This window comes from Diplotaxodon limnothrissa, linkage group LG12, assembly GCF_057381915.1.
Source record: "Diplotaxodon limnothrissa isolate DT_005_m linkage group LG12, D_limnothrissa_male_GT1.1, whole genome shotgun sequence".
Lineage (NCBI taxonomy): Eukaryota > Metazoa > Chordata > Actinopteri > Cichliformes > Cichlidae > Diplotaxodon > Diplotaxodon limnothrissa.
The window spans coordinates 34,745,939-34,764,014 of record NC_140607.1 but is presented as its reverse complement, the minus strand read 5'-3'; the positions used below and the strand labels follow the sequence as shown (position 1 = coordinate 34,764,014).

General features: G+C 38.9%; 2 protein-coding genes across 3 annotated transcripts; one reads left to right on the top strand and one right to left on the bottom strand.

Annotated features, from left to right (window-relative positions):
• Positions 1-261: 261 nt before the first annotated feature.
• Positions 262-10,451, top strand: LOC146621752 (interleukin-6 receptor subunit beta). Its single transcript, XM_085366869.1, has 16 exons — positions 262-373; positions 1,432-1,536; positions 1,935-2,055; positions 2,141-2,268; positions 2,384-2,514; positions 3,028-3,175; positions 3,283-3,362; positions 3,472-3,685; positions 4,891-5,091; positions 6,909-7,007; positions 7,311-7,452; positions 7,510-7,512; positions 7,618-7,757; positions 8,838-8,922; positions 9,394-9,475; positions 9,859-10,451. The coding sequence occupies exons 1-16, from the start codon at positions 274-276 to the stop codon at positions 10,363-10,365; spliced, it is 2,286 nt and encodes a 761-aa protein (XP_085222995.1). The 5' UTR covers positions 262-273; the 3' UTR covers positions 10,366-10,451.
• A 1,392-nt stretch (positions 10,452-11,843) lies between these two features.
• Positions 11,844-16,878, bottom strand: nudt12 (nudix (nucleoside diphosphate linked moiety X)-type motif 12). 2 transcript variants are annotated; one of them, XM_085366868.1, is made up of 8 exons: positions 16,794-16,878; positions 15,440-15,691; positions 14,244-14,547; positions 13,895-14,162; positions 13,637-13,804; positions 13,156-13,269; positions 12,798-12,997; positions 11,844-12,559 (listed from the first exon to the last, which is right to left on the bottom strand). In XM_085366868.1, the coding sequence occupies exons 2-8, from the start codon at positions 15,643-15,645 to the stop codon at positions 12,449-12,451; spliced, it is 1,371 nt and encodes a 456-aa protein (XP_085222994.1). In that variant the 5' UTR covers positions 15,646-15,691; positions 16,794-16,878; the 3' UTR covers positions 11,844-12,448. The 2 variants fall into 2 exon arrangements, with proteins under 2 accessions (XP_085222994.1, XP_085222993.1); XM_085366867.1 differs by having other exon boundaries at positions 15,440-15,646.
• Between the last annotated feature and the right edge of the window lie 1,198 nt (positions 16,879-18,076).

The following is an 18,076-nucleotide window of genomic DNA, read 5'->3' as shown; positions in this document are numbered from 1 at the left end:
TGTACACAGTTTATCCACCAGAGTGCGCTGAAAGTTACCGTAATCCTACTAAACTTTATAGACATATAATCCTCTACATACAAGTGAAGCATAAACATACTTTCACAAGTTTGTCGCTTGATTACATGAGTGGAGCAATTTCCTGAGCGAGCTCAGAGCTGAGCAGAGGCGTCTTCCTCCTTCCTCCCGCACACACCAGAGACGTTCTCTGTGGGGTTTGAACCTTTTTTTAAAGACCATACAGATTAAGTGCGGATGTCCTTGGATGTTTAGATGAAAATCATTTTTACCGTTAAGATGGATGTTTGGGTTCTTAAAGTGCACTTCTGTACCTGGACAGTGATGAGTCTCCTGATTGGTGTGTTTTCTTATGGTAAGTTATCCACAAATGTTTCATGTTAAAAGTCAGATTTTGCATTTTAATGTTACTAAAGTGTTTTCTGGACTGGAAGTGTTTGGCTTGTGAGGGAGCCAAACTGAATTCGCTAAATTCCTGAAGAAAAATTTCAGGACTTTTTTTTTTTTTTTCTGATCAAGGTCTTTTATTGATCCGTTCAGTTGTGTGTGTGTGTGTGTGTGTGTGTGTGTGTGTGTGTGTGTGTGTGTGTGTTTGAACTGTAGCTCTTGTTGACGTGTTTTTTTTTTTTTTTTTTTAAGGGAACACACTTTCTGATTGAAGTACAGCTTTTTTTTTTTTTTTTTTCAAATTTATTTTATTGAATCATTTTAAAACAGAGCGTCAGAATTACGCGGGCATTTTTTCACCTTTCTATCGGTGTAGAGAAGTTATAAACTATAATGCAAAAAGCATTTGTTCACATTCATCCCAAAGGCGTCTAGCAGGTTGAGGTCAGGACTGTGAAAGCGAGTCCTTTCCACACCAAACTCGCTCATCCATGTTGTTATTGACCTGTCATGTTGAAACAGGAAGGGGCCATCCCCAAACTGTTCCCACAAAGTTTATAGCATGAAATTGTTCATGCTCTTTACACTGCACAACACAGTCAGACAAGTTCTGTAATTTTAGTCAAATCATTTCCACTTTGTTATAACCACTTAGAGTCGACTGTGGAATATTTAGTAGTGAGGAAATGGATGTGTTGCACGGGTTGCATCCCATCACGGGACCATGCTGGAATTCACAGAGCTCCTGAAAGCAACCAGTTCTTTCACAAATGTTTGTAGAAGCAGTCTGTGTTTGATGTAGTACACCTGTGGCCATGCAAATGATTGGAACACCTGAATTCAGTGACTGGGTTAGGTTAGTGAATACTTTTGACAATATAGTCTTTGTCTTTAGTGAATAAACATTGTCTCACTTTCCATTTCACACTTTACAAAAACATCCAGGGCACCAAAATCATTAAAATCTTTAATGATCTTTATTCTTTTTTCATTGACTTTCTCTGTTTCCCTGTTTCTTCGCGTCAGGAGTGACAGTTAGAGACTTTCAGCTGGAGATCTGCAAAGAAAACACACGGGTGTGTGTCACCACCCCTGCAGACTGTGACCCTCGCCCACCCTCATCCACACAGAGTGAGCACACATGTTTGCTTATTGTTTTTTATCATCTGATTTAAAAAATAGAAACATGAAGTAAAGCTGCCTGTTTCTAAAAGGACCTCAGCAGAAGGATAAGGATCTATGAGAAATCGGATCTGTTTAAACATGACTGAGAAGGGTTTTTTTATGTAAATAGAAGCTAAAAAATATATCTGGTTATATGTTTCTGGATGTTAGTTTTTTTTGGTCTCAGTGACTGGTTTGAAGTTTTCATTTAATCATGTTAATTTTGTAAAACATTAAATGTAGGCCCAGTAGAAGAACGTATTCAGTTAACCCGCTCTGATGTGTAGACATGTCGTTCACATGACCCAAAACTAAAGTCTTCAGCTTTTTGGAGTGACGTGTTATTTAAACGTCTTTTCCTGCAGGTACTCTGAACATGTCGTGTTACTACCAAAAGTCTGCAGACAGACAAGTATCCATGACATGTGAGTGGAGTCTAGACTCAAACAGCGACACTGAGACTACCGCCTCCCTGATTTTCAGCAGGTATAAAACTTGATGATTTCGTTACGATGATAATTACAAAGTGATCTTGTGGAATCTTCTCAGATGTTTTATCTTTTCTATTTAGGGACCACGAAATTATATCCTGTCAGGGCATCTTCAACTCAGCATCCGTTGTCAATGTGACAGCAAGGATTAAAAACCACATGACAGAGATCTGGTCTGAGCCTCACAGTATCTTTCTTTTTGAAGCAGGTTAGACACCCACACGTTTTGTGACTGTCACCTGTAATCCACCTGGCTTCTTCCTCTGCTGTCCGCTCATATAAAATGATGATGAAGTAATTTGCTCTTTGTCTCCTCCTCTCAGTCAAGCCCCCTACACCTGTATTAACTGTGCTCAGCTCTACTGAGGACTCACTTGTCGTGTCTTGGACAAGCAGCGGTGATGGCAGATGTCAGCTTCGTTACAGACTCGACAGCGAGGACATATGGACCAAGGTTAGCATCATGCCAACACTCTGTAGGCTCTGTAGGCGATTGTGGTCGTTAGATGTGAACTTCTTTTGTTTTTGTTTAGTTTCTTTTGGAACAGGGTTTGTAGCTTAATAAGCTTTGGAAAATGTAAAAACGACCAAAAAGGGAATCACAATATGAACATGTAGGTCATCCATGTCATAGTAATCTAAGGAGAAGCTTCTCGGATGAGACATGAAACGTCTTAAAGAAACTTAAAGAAGTCCAGTCGCTTTTCTTTCCAAGCTCCTTAAATCACAAATGTATTTTAATTGTTTAATAAAGTTTTAATAGAGGCAACATTTTGATCCCAAAATAAAAATGGCTGAAACCTGATCTTTTGACTTACAGTGATTCTTGTACATGCACTAACCTCATTATTCCTTCGGCCATCCAGCACTGTGACAGAGTAGACAGGATAGAAGTATAGAAGAGCATAGTACGTCCACTTACAGTCAGCTTTGTCCCATAGGTTTGGTTGTGTGCTTTTGTGTCCAGGTTCCAGATTTATCTGCAAACCTGACGTTGAATTACACCATCAAAGACCTCCTGCCGTTTACAGTCTACAGAGCTGCTGTGGCCTGCAGGGAACAGATCTTCTGGAGTAACTGGAGCTCTGAAATCAGAGGAAGAACACTGGACAGAGGTAACAGGCATGCACATCAGGGACAGAATACCAGGAGCTACAACACTGACATATATAAAATAAATTAATAAATTTTTAAAAAGAAGCTCAATTTTTTTTTCTTTTAGTTCCTTCCAGGCCACCAGAGGTGTTTTACAGACTGGAGAAAAAAGGTGGATCTCTGGAAGTTCATCTCATTATGTTGAAGGTATAGTGTCTCACTTACCTATGATGATGAGTTCTCATATAAATGCAGAAAAATACCGTTCTGATTTACTAAAATGAATCTTTTATTATTTTTCTTTTTTCCATCTTAGGCTCCTGAGTCTCTTGAAACTGAAGGTCGAATCCTTGGATACCAAATGAGCTATAAAGAAGGTGGACTGATTCAAAGCACCACTGATGTGACACGCCTAGTGGTGAAGGAGGGGAACTGCAGCATCACAGTCAGAGCCTTCAACACAGCTGGCTACGGCCCTGCTGCCCATCTCAGCTTCAGCACAAAAAGACAGAAGATCCTGGTTATGACATGTAATTATTGTTATTGTTATATTAATGTTCTGAGTGATATGCTGGGGTATTTGTAGAATATTGATCCCCACAGACATCACAATTTTAACATGAGTTGCTTTAAATAATGCATTTCTTCCTAAAGCTACTGAACTCTTTCCTCCATAAAGGGAATATTTGACAGCAGCTCTAAAAGCATCCAAGAGGAGAAGAATTAATTAATGCATTTTAGGCCTCAGTCTTACGGGTGTAGAGGCAGTCAGCAACCCACTGATAATATCTGGTCGCTACAAACATATATACACCCAGGCTAGCTCGTCAGTCACCTGGTCAAAATTTAGATATGTAATAAAAACCCAACTATATTAACTGCCAAAAATAGCAGAGGCCAAAAGCATCCTTGTTCTGTATGTATATGTCTCCAACAACATTTCATTTCCAGTTAATACTTGTACAGCTGCTGTTATTGTGTATATATTTATTTATATTTAGATTTCTTCATACATTCTTATATAGTTCTATATTGTGTATTGTGTATTTTGTTGTACAGTTATTTTATTTTCAACTTTAATTTATATATTTTATCTTATTCTTCCCAGTTAAATTTACCCTTCATTCTAATTTGTGTTGTACAGTTATTTCATTTTTAACCTTAATTTATATTTTATTCCTTCCTAGTTAAATTTACCCTTTTTAATTTTGCATATTTATTTCCTATCTTATTCATAGCCTTTCCTTTTTTTGTTTTCTTTAGGTCACGAGTAGTTGTCCAAGCATTTCACTACATATCGTACTGTGTATGACTGTGTACGTGACAAATAAAATTTGAATTTGAATTTTGAATTTGAATTTTAAAAAAGACATTTGCAGTATCTTACACAATCGTGACTATTGGCTTCCAGCTCTAGATATTAGATACGATACGCGTGCTACTCACTTTTGCAACATCCTGCATGTTATTTTTTCATCGAAGGAAGCAGCAGACCAGTGACATGCTGTTTTTACAAAACCTATTGCAAAATCTTTCCAAGATCTCGTCTGTTTTTTCTTAAAAACTTGCCTCATATGTTTAACAAGAAGAGAAATTTCAAAAATGCACAGTGCATTGGAACAAGTGCGGATCTCAAAAATAGGAGACTTAAAAATGGTAGCTTATTTTACTGTTGATGATGAGCGTTGTCTTCTTCATCTTAATCTATGTAATAATGTGGGCCCTGTTTTCGCAGCTCTTCCCTCTGTCAGAAACATGTGGATTTCCACCTCTTACCCAGAAAAAAATGAGCTTCTGGTCCAGTGGAAGATCCCCATCAACCAAGGTCACACCCTGCCTGTCAGTTATTTCCTGATTCAGTGGCACCCTGAGACGAGTCCATCCACCAGCCACTGGTCTCGAGTTGACGGCTTCATCACCTCCACCGTCATACGAGGTGAAAAGGGGGAAAAAACCCCAAAACAAAAGTCATTTTATTTTTTAATGAATATGATATATTGGCTTCACCTTGAATTCTGTGTCCTGCAGTCACTTCAGAATAAAAGCATACTGCTCAGGCATCATCTTCTTTTTCGTGAAGCTGTACCATACAACAAGCCATATTATTGTTAGATAACTCCATTAAAAATGCTCAAAAAGCCACCAACAAGACAAACGTCAGTTCACTAAATTGGATTCCAATTAGCAGAGGTGGGGGCCAAGCAGTCAGCCACTCTAGAACTGAGCATTTTAACCAGAGACTTTATATAGACAAACCCGCTGTGACATCACAGATGCCTTATTAGCCTTAATATGAGTGTTTTTGCCATAGCATTGTTAGTAAACTGCATTATTTGTCAGATAATATCATTAAAATGCTCCAGAAGGCACAGACGGCACAGAGAAGTCCAGTTCAGTGACTCAAATTCATGGAAGTGAAGCAAAGCTGAGAGGCAGCAGCTACAGCAGCCAGCAGTGGTGCAAAACATGATCAGATCTAATAATGCATATCTTTAATTGGTTACTTTTAAACAGGTTTCTTTTTTTTAAAAAAAGCCATATTAAGTGTTTCTGGTGTAAAGGAGTGCATTTTCACATCTATGGGGTTTGACTCACTGTTGGGGCAAACCGCTTTCTGCCACTTGTTCTTTGGCTTTATCTTTGAATCCTTAAGGCTGCTACGTGCTGCTGAGTAAATTTCTCCACTAGCAGGCTTTTACTGTAAAGCTGATGCAAAATAGCAAGTGCAGTTGTGCTGATAGGACCTCATCACCACAATCTAGATGGTGTTAGATAACAGAGCCCAACATGGGGGAAAAAGCTATCATCTTGTGTGTATTTGATTTGCATTTGATTAGTGGGGATTTTTTTAAAATGGAGATTTCCAGATAAATCTCTGTCAGTGCGCCCCAGGGCAGCTGTGGCTACAATGTAGCTTGCCGTCGCCAGTGTGTGAATGTGTGTGTGACTGGGTGAATGACTGAATGTAGTGTAAAGCGCTTTGGGGTTCTTAGGGGACTGAGTAAAGCGCTATACAAATGCAGGCCATTTACCATTTTTACCATAAAGAAACAGGTAAATGTCATAATTATGTTGTGTTTTAATAAGATCTACAACAAAAATGTGATAAATTTTACAGCAGTTTCCTCAAACAGCTCTTCATTAAGTCTTTAAAAATATGTTTGGGCATTTGTTAGCGACTAATTTTTTCTACACACACTCTCACACTTTCACACTTTGTTGCTGAGTTTTGAGGAAGCAGAGCAGTTTATGTATACTGCTGAATGCTGGGGGGCGCTGTGCGGGGATGTATTACTGCTGGAGACTGTCCATGTGGATTTAAATAGTGCAGATGGAAATTAGCTAGTAGGTGCATCTTTTCTCTTAGGAGAAGTTTTATGTTAGCTTTTTTTTTTCTTTGTACATTTTTCCTGACAAATCAAGTCTAAATTCATTCATTTCAGATTTGTTTTATATAGCACCAAATCACAACAACCATTGTGGCCCTCTATATTGTAAGGTAAAGACCCCATAATAATACAGAGAAAAAGCAATCTAAGAGCAAGCACATGGAGAAAGTGGGAAGAAAAAAACCCTTTTAACAGGAAGAAACCTCTAGCAGAACCAGGCTCAGGGAGGGGCACCCGTCTGCTGCAACCTGTTGGGGGTGAGGGGAAATAAATCAAACTGAAAGAGTGACTTATATATGGTATTTTAGTCTATAACAGACATTGTATTTTATACAGCTGTTCTGTTTACTGTGCATGTTTCCAGATGTTGACCCTAATAAGGAGTACCTGATCAGTGTGTTTCCCGTTTACAACCAGCAGTATGGGTCTCGTCAGTCTCTGCCGGCAAGTCTGCAGTACGGAGGTAAATATGAGCTCAGATAGAAATGTGTGGGGGTGATAACATCTGCATCTGCACCGGATGACTCGGTAATGTGAATCATCAGCTCTCAGTATTAGTATTCTCAGTTAGTATTGTTTCTGTGAGTAGAAAATGAGAAAAGTCTTATCTAAGAGTCAATTAATAGTGATGCTAATGCAGTAAAATGGGCGAATAATATGCAAAGTAATTTACAGCAGAACAGAAGTTATTTGCATTGAACTAAATGCAGGGGAAAAATGAGGAATCTATATCTGACTTTCTATCTGTGTGTGTTCGTCTTCTCAGCTTTGATGGAGGTGGTCAATCTGAGTGTCAGTGTGACTAAGACATCAGTGACCATTATGTGGGAGTGGCAGAGGAAGTCTGAGCCAGTCAGAGTGAGCAGATATGAAGCAGTTCTGAGGAAAGACTCAGACAAACAATGTATGTGGGTTAATGAGCCTTTTAACATAAAATCTCACTCCACGGTAAAAAAAAAAAAAAGTTTGTCTTTTTTTCATTAGATTTGTCCATGTATATTTTCTCACTTGCAGAGGTGTTACACAAAACTGTTATGCATATTTTATCACCTTTTTGCAAATGCAACATACAGTCTCCCATTTGCAGCTTTACCTTTGTGGCCAGATGACCAGCAGCACACTTTCTATGACCTGATGCCCAACGCTCAGTATTCTGTTACGCTGTTGGCTGATAATGTTTCTAAAAGCATCGTTCAAATGACGACAGATTTCGGTGAGTTTCACTGGACCCAAAACCAGATTCCTTTCTGTGGTTTTTTTGCATTGCAGCGTTGGCTACATTTCTTTGTAGTAGATTTCTACTCAATATACTTAGAATCAATCATTGAAGCCATATCTGCAGCGCCCCCTGGTGTGTGGACTGCAGCATTTGTTCACCTGTGAAACCAGTTGTATATCCTCCTAAGAGCCAGCAATTAATTTTGATTCTCTGTCTGAGTCTGAGATCTCTATATCAAGCACTGCTTATGTATCTCTTTCTGTTGATGTCTCATTTGTTGGGGCTGGGCTAAGAGAGCACATGGACTTTCATTTAAAATGGACAAAAATTGCAGCTTCCACATTTCAAAGCCGCAAGGGAGGTTAAGCGACAACTTATTTTCAGATATTATCACTTTATTGCCAAAACTGAAATGGTCCAATTTGACAGTCTTGACTTTGATTTTGCAGGATTTCAGAAATGTTCAGTAACTTTACCCCTTTCAAAACAAAACAGCATCGTTTGTAGTGGACAGCACGACTTGCTACCTCACATTTTCAACCCATGTCAACCCAAGAGACAAACAAAAATACACTTAAACTATCTTAAAAAAATCAAAACATGTTTCTGCTGTATTTCTGGAGGATTTCCCCCCCAAAAAATGAAAGTCTATATCATACAAATGCAAACAAGAACTTTTCACATGTTACAAGACACAATTATGTGAAACACACTTTGCAATTAAGATATTTTCTATTATAATTATAAATGAGTGCACTGCCTACATCAAAGCCAGCTTGATGGCTTTTCTTTCAGCATCAAAAATTGAATAACTCTTATAGCACAATAAGAGAAATAACAGAATAGAGAGCAATAAAATGTTGAATTTGTTATATAGGCTTTTAATTTGAAAAGCACGGATGGATGGATAAAGTGCAGGTGGCTATTACAGAAAATGCTCGACAGTGAGGTACACAACTGACCCAGATGATGGACATAAGTACAGGCGATAGAAACATACTGCTGTGACTGCAGGAAAGTGATTTATTTATTCTGTTTTTTGAAACAAAGAGAATCTGATATTCTTCTTTCCAGATGATGTAACGGTGGTGGCTACAGCGATTCCTCTGCTGCTGGTTGCTGCCACTGTGTTAATCCTCTCCATCCTGTCCAGGAATCTGTGAGTGCTGGGCAATCTGTTCTTTTAGTAATACTAATGCGTTTGTTTTTCATGTATGTCATGTGATCTTTGGCCCAAAGACTGTATGCAAGGCATGGCATGAAGGGAAAAAATGTACGTTAAATGTTATTTGCTACTAACTAGTCATATTTTGCAGTAGCATTACCAAAACTTGTCTGAGAACAGCTTCCTAAATGTGAATATTTACCAGTATTTCACAAACATTTATGGGATTTAACAGCGGTTATCTTTTTTTATCTGACCTCAAGTCATTGGCCCATGAACCTGCTTTTTCTGGTCAATCTGGCTCTGAAAGATTAAACATGCTGCAAAAATGCGAACAATTTCCTGAAGATTCTCCTGGTTTCTTGGACTTACAGGAACAGTTTCCAAAAATCAGAAGTGAATGCTCTGATAGTACGCGGTTAGTCCTTGTCACTGATAATGACTTTAATCAACATTACTTTTTAGGTACAAGTCGTACTTCTTCCCGCTAATCTCTAGCCCTCGACTAAGCAAAACAGGCCAGTGGCTGATGGACCCAAACCACGAGGTAACCTGTTTTTTTACAGCTTTCATAGTTGGGTTAATTACTTACAGCTCATATATCTGTGCATGGGAGACTTCGTGCCCATCGTCAGACTCAGATTTACAATATTAGTCCAACTAATTATAACAAAAACACCTGTTAATGATATCTACCATCACACAAAATTTGAACATGATATCTTGAAAACTGTGGATGCTAATAAACAGACAACAAGGGGGGAATGGCAAAGACACCATACAGAAACGGGAACAAGAAAACTTCTAAGACTGACAAAATGACCCGTTAGGGTTTGCACAGCTAAAAAAAAAGAGAAACAATAAACACAAATATATGTAAAGCTACAGCAGCCAGCCACAAAATGACCACTCATTCATTCTTTTCAACAGAAATTTGCAGAGAGGAGCATCCTTAATATTGAAGACTTCCAGGTGACTGATGTCCTCAGAGACAAAAGTCTCATCATAGTTGAGCGAACCTCTCAGCTCTTACCAGATGATGACCAGCGTGAGGATACCTCTCTGCTGTTGATTGGCTGCCTCACTCTAGACTCTGAGTATGTTTCTTATAGTGCACAACCCACAGAGAACCAGTCCCGTCCTCCTATCAAGGTTTTCATATCAGAAGAAAATCAAGAGGCTGCCGGCGCTCCGCTACACGAAACCAAGCTCTGGCTTCCTCAGAGCGACAAGGACAGAAATCAGGCTGACATCTCCGAGATATCACATCAGACCGAGGCTGCTGTGAGAAGTCACTTTCCTAGTTTGTTGACTGAAAGTCAGCCTGTTTATCCGATGACCTGTGAGACAGAGCACGTGTTGAATTGGGGCAGGCAGAGTGACTGCTCTTATCTGATCTGTGATGCAGGTTACATTTCTAACAGTGACACAGGGTGAAAACACATTGAGACAGACTCAGCAACTTCAGCAACAAATGAGCTCAGATAAGATGTGGCCCAAAGGTTTATTACAGCAAGGAAAACAATGGCCTGTCTTGTGGGGCAGACTCATCGGCTCTGCATTTTTGGTATTTTTGTATAAAGAAAATATGGAAAGTTCCACAGCAGCATAATAAGCAAGGAGGGCCTCCTTTTTTATCTTAAGATCATTGTTACTCCATGTTTGACATGCTCATCTTGGTGTCTGCATTTAATACGCTGTATATTACATGTATTTCATAATGTGAACGTATGTCATCGTTGTAAGATGTGGGTGCCACCAGACACTCTGAAATATGATAACATTCAGCCAAATACTTAACTGAAGTACATGTTCTTCTCTCTACTTCACTATGTTTTGGTTATGAACATTATACTTTTATTCTGTACCAATTATTGTAAAGATCTGGTTACTAATTATTTTGCAAATTTGAAAATGTTAATCTACTATTGCATTATGCTGCACTAATATAGATAAAGCAACCCAGCAGTGTACAGTACAAGTAATTCAAATCATTAACAGACACTTATACGCTATGTTCAAAAATATCCTATATTGTGCAAAAGAGTTATAACTTGGACTTTTCACCATTTCACACCACAAAATGTTGCAGGAAGTCAGTGGAACTTTAATTTAACCAGACAAGTCATTAGAAAGACCTTATATGCGCGGACAGCCAAGATACAGACAAAGTCACAGGCAAAGTAATGCTTCTGTGGAGTCTTATTTATTACAAAATATCATAATAGGGACCCATGTGAGACTGAAAATAGTGCCCAGTTTTTTTTTTAGCCCCTGTCCAGCTACAACCAAGTCTTCTAGAAAGATACTGAGGCATCCTCAGTGCCACCAGGCGGCATCTTAGTCAGATATTGAACCACTTCTACTCCCTGCAAGACCATATAATCTGCAAAACACCTTCCACTCCTTGAACACATCTAGAAATTCTCTTTATGAGTTCAAGTTATTAAATGAATTATTGAAAAGCGACGCTTTTCTCATAAAGCAAACCATGCTCTCTATGAATGCACAGGAGACAGATGGATCATTGAAGCATTGAAGACAATCAGACAAAATCGCTGTCTGTTTTAGAAGGAACCTTGTTTGTGAATTAACTCTGGGAATATATAACTGAGTCATTGGGGTAACCTTTATATATTTAGGGATGGGCTTCAGACTTCTTGCAACCCGGAATGCTAAGATTCTCATAGGAAGTGAGCAGAAAGGTCAGGATTCGAAATGAGCTGTCGCGCCAGCATAATTTGACCATTTTGAAGAAAGTAATCGAGGCAAGGCTGAGATGGTTTGGACAAGTGTAGAAGAGTGATAGTGGATACGATGCACAAAGGATGCTCAGTATGGAGCTTCTAGGCAGGAGGAAAAGAGGAAGACCACAGAGAAGAGTCACTGATGTGGTCATATAGGGTTGGTGTGACAGAAGGATGCAAAGGATAGGCTTTAATTTATTTAATACTTGAAGTTTATTTTGGCTCCTAGAAATAATCCAGCAATCATCAGAATCTCTTGTGCAATTTTACTGAAATATTTAGATTTAATGAACTTATTAAAGTAAATGAAAACAAATTAAACATAAACAAAAGGCCCCCCACCCTGAGGACTCTGAATGGTTTGGCAGATGAAATGGATGTTTGAGAATTAATTTCTTGTCAAAAATGTTTTGTTTAATCCAAGGAAAGTTGAATATAGTTTATTATAAAACACGCGAGGAGAATACTACTTTACATTTTTTAAAATACATTTATTTTAAATAATTACAGTTTCTGACAACTACTTCTGGACTGAATCTGGACAGAGCATGCTTCTTCTTCCATATTTCATCATCGTACTGCAGATATTTCCGAGGTGAAATGTCAAACCTGAGATTGTTGTACATGCGTAAAGTCACTTTGCAGTAAACTAATATTAAAGCACAACATGAACAATCTGAGGAATGTGGTGAGTTAATCTACTGGGGACAAACTCGTTCCTATCCATCTGACCTCCTCAGCTGGGCAGGTGGTCGAGTGATGAAGGTGTTCTGTCAGAGGTTAGCGTTTATGCCGATCCAATGTCTGATCATCTGGTGGGCGATGGTCTGCCTGGGGGGGATGTTAAAAGCTGGAGATGCTCCTCTGAACAAGGAGTCGATTACCTGAGCAAGCAGAGAAGTTGGATTACTGTCTCATTAATGTCTAGAATTGTTCATTATTAAGCATTAGAAGAATTGGCCATGGGATATGCATGAAAGCTCTGGAGAATTTCTAGTTGATACAGCTGATGCTAACAGTTTCCAAGTTGTTGTTATAAAATTATCTTCAGTAGACTTATTATTAACTCTTAACATCATGATCCCTGTTAGCAGTTCCACTAATAGTCGCACTGTTACTTACCTGTTGCCGTGTGAACCACTGAGCTTCTTCTATCTCATTCTCATCCACTTTGATGTCTGTTGATATGGCGACAGCAAGGCAGCCAAACATGAGGTTGGATGGCATCGGCCAGGGCTGGCAGGAGACATACTGAACCGGTCCGACCTTTACGCCGCTCTCCTCCTCCACCTCCCGCCTTACTGCATCCTCAATCGTTTCCCCTGCGGGGTAGGACAGGGAGAAGCTGTCACCCTAATTTTTATAGCTGAGACTTGATTTATGGTTAATATTCCTGTGAGGATGAGCTTCAGGCTCACATCAGTTGTTTAACAGCTGAGCAGTTTTTCTGTTTTTCTGTGTGTGTGAGTGTGTGGTATACCAGGCTCTACAAATCCCGCTAAACAGGAAAACATCCCAGCTGGGAAGACCTTCTTCCTTCCCAGTAAACATTGGTTTCCATCTGGGTGGATCACCAGCATGATGACCACTGGGTCTGAAATCACAAACATATGCAAACTTTGTTACTTTGGACATTTTTGAATTTATCTGACATTGCAACAATAAAGAATAGACAACAAAAAGGGGGAAGAGAGCAGGAAAGGGCTACAGGTCAGGATCATGCCCAGGCTGCTGCATACGGCCGTGCCTTCAACCAGCATAACAGGCACCCACGTTGGGCTTTTTTAATATGGGGGTCTGCAGGACTTGACTTAGAGCCAGCCTCAAGAAGCCACTGGAGAAACTACAGTTTTCTGTTCTTTTTAGCTTTTACGTTTTTTGGTAATGTTTTTTGTGCACAGCATGATGCTACACAGTATTAACTACAGTGGAGATGAGCTGATAGATGAGCAGATTCATACCAACTCGTGGATAGCAGGTATTGTGGACCCCCTTTAGACTCCTGCATTCAGAGTTCAGACAGCTTCTCTTGTGTCCTCCATCCTCCAGTTTGGTGCTGCTGCCACATGTCGGACAGAAGCTGTAGCGACTGTTCCAGGCCAACACCGATCGAGCCTGAGCCACGATTCCTTGCAGACAAGGAGAGCAGGAAGAAGTATTATACTGTGACACAAGAGAGGCAGGTGATCAAACAACAACACACGTTTTGTGTGTCTCACCGGCCTCTTCCTCGTTTAGTTTCAGCAGGTCTCTGTTTGGCATCTTTGAAAAGGAGCAGTTCTTCTCCCTGCACCGTTTAACAAGGTCAGCAGCATCTTCATCAGTGCTGAAAGCAAACCAAGCAGGAGCCTCCCGGATACCCTCCTCAGGAGAGCAAGGGGAGGGATTTTTCCTCTTCTCCACTCCGAGGAAAATGAGCACAGTTGCAGGTTTCTGCAGAAGATCCTTAACTGCCTCATATCTGAACCGGCACAGTTTGCTCTCAACCTGTTGCAATCAGATTCACAATTCACATGACTTTCATCTTTGTCATGTAAACTAGCCGTAGGCTGTAGGTCATAAACATACCACTGCGCCGTCGTCTTCCTGGGATGTGCTGAGCATGGGGCTGAGGTTCGAGAATATGAGGTAGACAGTATCTGGTTCTCTTTGTTTGGCCTCCAACCAGGCCTTGTCAGTCCTCTTCCCACTCAGGCGGTCCAGCGTCTCCCTGCTGAAGTAGTTTTCCTGCGGACTGATGTCGGAGCCCGGCAGGACTCGCCGGCAGCCATCGTCTGTCTGGCAGAGTAGGTTAGCGATGTGTTTGTGACCCCAGAACTTGGCAACATCGTAGGCGGTCTGTGATGAACTGTTTACTATGAACTTATCACAGCTAAAAGACAGAAGAAAAAAGAGGTTTTAGAGAAGTCAGGAATCCATTTATACATTCAAGGCTACAACACATTAAAGTCTGGGGCTTTTACAACTTAGACTTTTAAGTTTTTAGATGTTTTCATTTAAATTGCACCAATATTTTTTCCGTACCTGCTTATTATAGCCTCTTTGAGGATGTTTTTCTATACTAAATGGGTTTTTTTTTGCTACTAGTTTTTGTCTCTTCAGCTTTTATATTGATTTATTTCAGTAAAGGTTTTTGCCTCATCACGCATGCAGGTTTATTATTTTTTGTCTTGTTTGGTTTTCTTGCAACTCCTAATTTTACTGTATTTTCACCACTAGTTTTATCCCTATTTTGCCTTGTTTTATACTTTAAAATATCATTTTAGCATATAGCTCCTATATGCTAAAAAAATTTAGCTACAGTTTTATCTCTCTCTGACTTTCAGTCTACTCCTATTTAATTTTTAATACGTTTTAATTTAACGTACCTGTGTGTAGCCAAGTTTTGTTCTAGCTACATCTTTTGTTTCAGAATGAGAATAAATTTTTTTGGCCAAGTTTGTGCACACAAATAAGGAACTTCTGTTGAAAAACAAACAAACACAGACTTCTGTTTACTTTGCTCTTTCAGGTTCAGTTTCTTTAAATATTTGAAAACCTCACTTTAGCCTCTTTTCATAATGCTTTCCAGTTCCTATGTTTCTGCCAATCAAGTCTGCAAATATTTACCTAAACATAACATATGTGGAATAGACGCATCCCCTAAATGCTAAAAATTATTAATGCAGCTTTGAATAAATATTCCACAATATATCTCTTTAGTATTGTTCAAAGCAAATGGTACATTAATAACATTACAAATTAAGAGAAATGCAGTGATGTACCCATGTGACAGCAGCTTCTCCACCACATGAGAATGTCCATTGCGAGCTGCAAGCATTAGTGCGGTCCAGCCGCTGTATCCTGTCTGGTTTATGAGCGAGGGCACATGGGACAGCAAGGTGGACACCTGGGACATATCTCCTCTTGCTGCAGCATCCAGAAACTTCTCCACCATGTCCTCCTTCGCGCTCAGTTGATAGCTCGTCATCCTGGATCCCGAGACAAAGACAATGAAACCTGGGGTAATATATGATCTGGCAAAATGTCAGAGGAGATATTATGAACAGATGAAGCAGCTACTTACAAAAAAATGATAAAAGTATTTTAAAAGTATTCATTTGACACATAAGAGCTAAAGCTAAATCATAGATAAAAAGGTAAAACGTTTTGAATAATTGATTGATGATTAATGTCAAGAAATGGGAATTTGGGTTTAACAACCTCAAAATATAGCTCAGAGTTTAAAATGCTGAAAAAACTAAAAGTACTACAGCAAAATTGACCCAAATAAATACTGATATCTCACTAGAATGCTATCTATTCTTCCTATTGAGTGGTTTGATATAACATCCAGAGAAAGACTAAAATATGGAAAACAAATACATTTTGCTCTTGTTTACTAACAGTTAGACCCAAGAATATTTGGTTCCAATTATTCTAATTACAATGTTTCCAATTTAATTAAAGTTACTAACTAACTGTGCCATCTTGTGGCACTCACTGGTATTACTGTAAAGAACAGCTTGACCCTTGTTCACTTCAGTTGATATCGCTGTGCTCTTTATGATTTAGACAAAATATTTTTTATTCGCATTCACTTGACAGCTGCACTTAATTTTGAAATATTTTTAACTATTTCAAAATAGTTATTTTGAAAAAAAATTCCATGACAATTTTTTTTTTTTATCAAATTTTGTAATTTTCTGGCAACAAAAATGGCAAATGCATAAGTTAATAAACTTATAATTTAGTAAAAAAAACAAAAACAAACCTACAGCATCAATTCTACACTGTCCCTTTAATTAGTCCTCCCTGTCTCATTAGCGCATCGAGCTGTCAATCACTGAACCCTTTGACCTCGACAATGGTTGCGAAATAAACTTACAGGAACCACCTTGAATTGCAGGTTTGCTTTTACAAATCCCACAGTGTTGAAGATTAAGCTTGGACACAGTGTTTGTTTGTCATGTGGTTTTAAAAGGCCTCTGAATCGGCTCTGTTTCACTAACAGTTCAGGAAACGAAAACACGAACGAACAGGAGCGCCTTTCGCCGGTTAAGCTTCGTTTAAACGAGACCAAGCATCACATTTCACTTTGAGTTTCATGTGAAAGATTATTAATGCGTCATATCTTGCCTTTCGCTCGGCGTTCACTTCCCCTCCGTCTCCTGTTGGAGAAAATGTTACGAGGTGTGTTCAAGAGCAACAACCACGCTGATTAGGGGTGGTGCTGCCTTCAGGTCCTCCCGGCGCTGTAGTATTTCCGACTTGTAAAGGCTTGTCATAGAAGAATGAAGCTGTGTTAGAGTTCTTTACATAGTAAAATTGCTTCCTCCTATATGCTCTCACCTGCTACTATATTAAGTATTACTGCTAACTGAGTCCTCTAATTATTACATAGAAGAAATCTGTTGCAATTAGGCATAATGCCATTGATAAGTTGACCCTTTGAAGTTCAAACTGAGCATCAGAATCTCACTGAAAGGTAATTAAAATGAGTTTGAACATTGCATAGTTGCTGGTGTCAGAGAGACTGATTTGACTTTTTAGAAACAGAAAGGTTCCCAATAATCATCAGAAAGTAGCCATCAGTTTTCTGTGTGAAAATAGGAAGGAAACAATAATTTAAATAACCAGTCATTACAAAAGAAGTTATGCAGAAGAGCATCTCTGAATACACAACACAATGTGCTGCTTCCAGAACAGAAAACTGAGGCTATAATTAAAATGAACAATTTGGTGTAAACAGCATGAAAGCATCAGGTATTGTCACTGACCATGTCCATCCCATTATAACCACAGTATGCTTCTCTTCTGATGGCTGGGACAGGATATTCTCATCATGGATGTGCAGCTGACAAATGTGAAGCGATCATGTCAACATGGACAAAATTCTCTGAGGATTGTTTTCATCATCTTGTTAAATCTATGTCATGAAAAATGAAGATCGTTCTGAAGTCGAAAGCTGGTCCAACTAGCAAGGTATACTTAATAAAGTGGCTATTGAGTGTATATGTCATTGTTCTACTCTAATGCCACTATCTTACGGAGTTCATACAAATAAAAAAGAGTTTATGTGAATTGTTTTTTTCAGCCCTTCACTAAAGAATTGTGTCATCAGATTAAAGTTACATTGCTGAGGATGAGATTATTTTCTGATTTTGACTTTAAGTACTTCACTAATACAGGAACAGGAATAAAGCTGACAAAAACCAAACTTCAATAAAGCATATGTTTTAGTTAATCCTTTATTAAAATAAAGTACAAAATAAAGTTAACAAAGATGGAGCATCTGTCTTTGTGAACCCAGTGGGGAAAAACCATAAAAACGTCATTTTATAATCACAGAAGCTTACATTCTCAAATCCAAACTTTTATCCTTATAAATAAACTTTTACATGAATTTACCTGTAGTTACT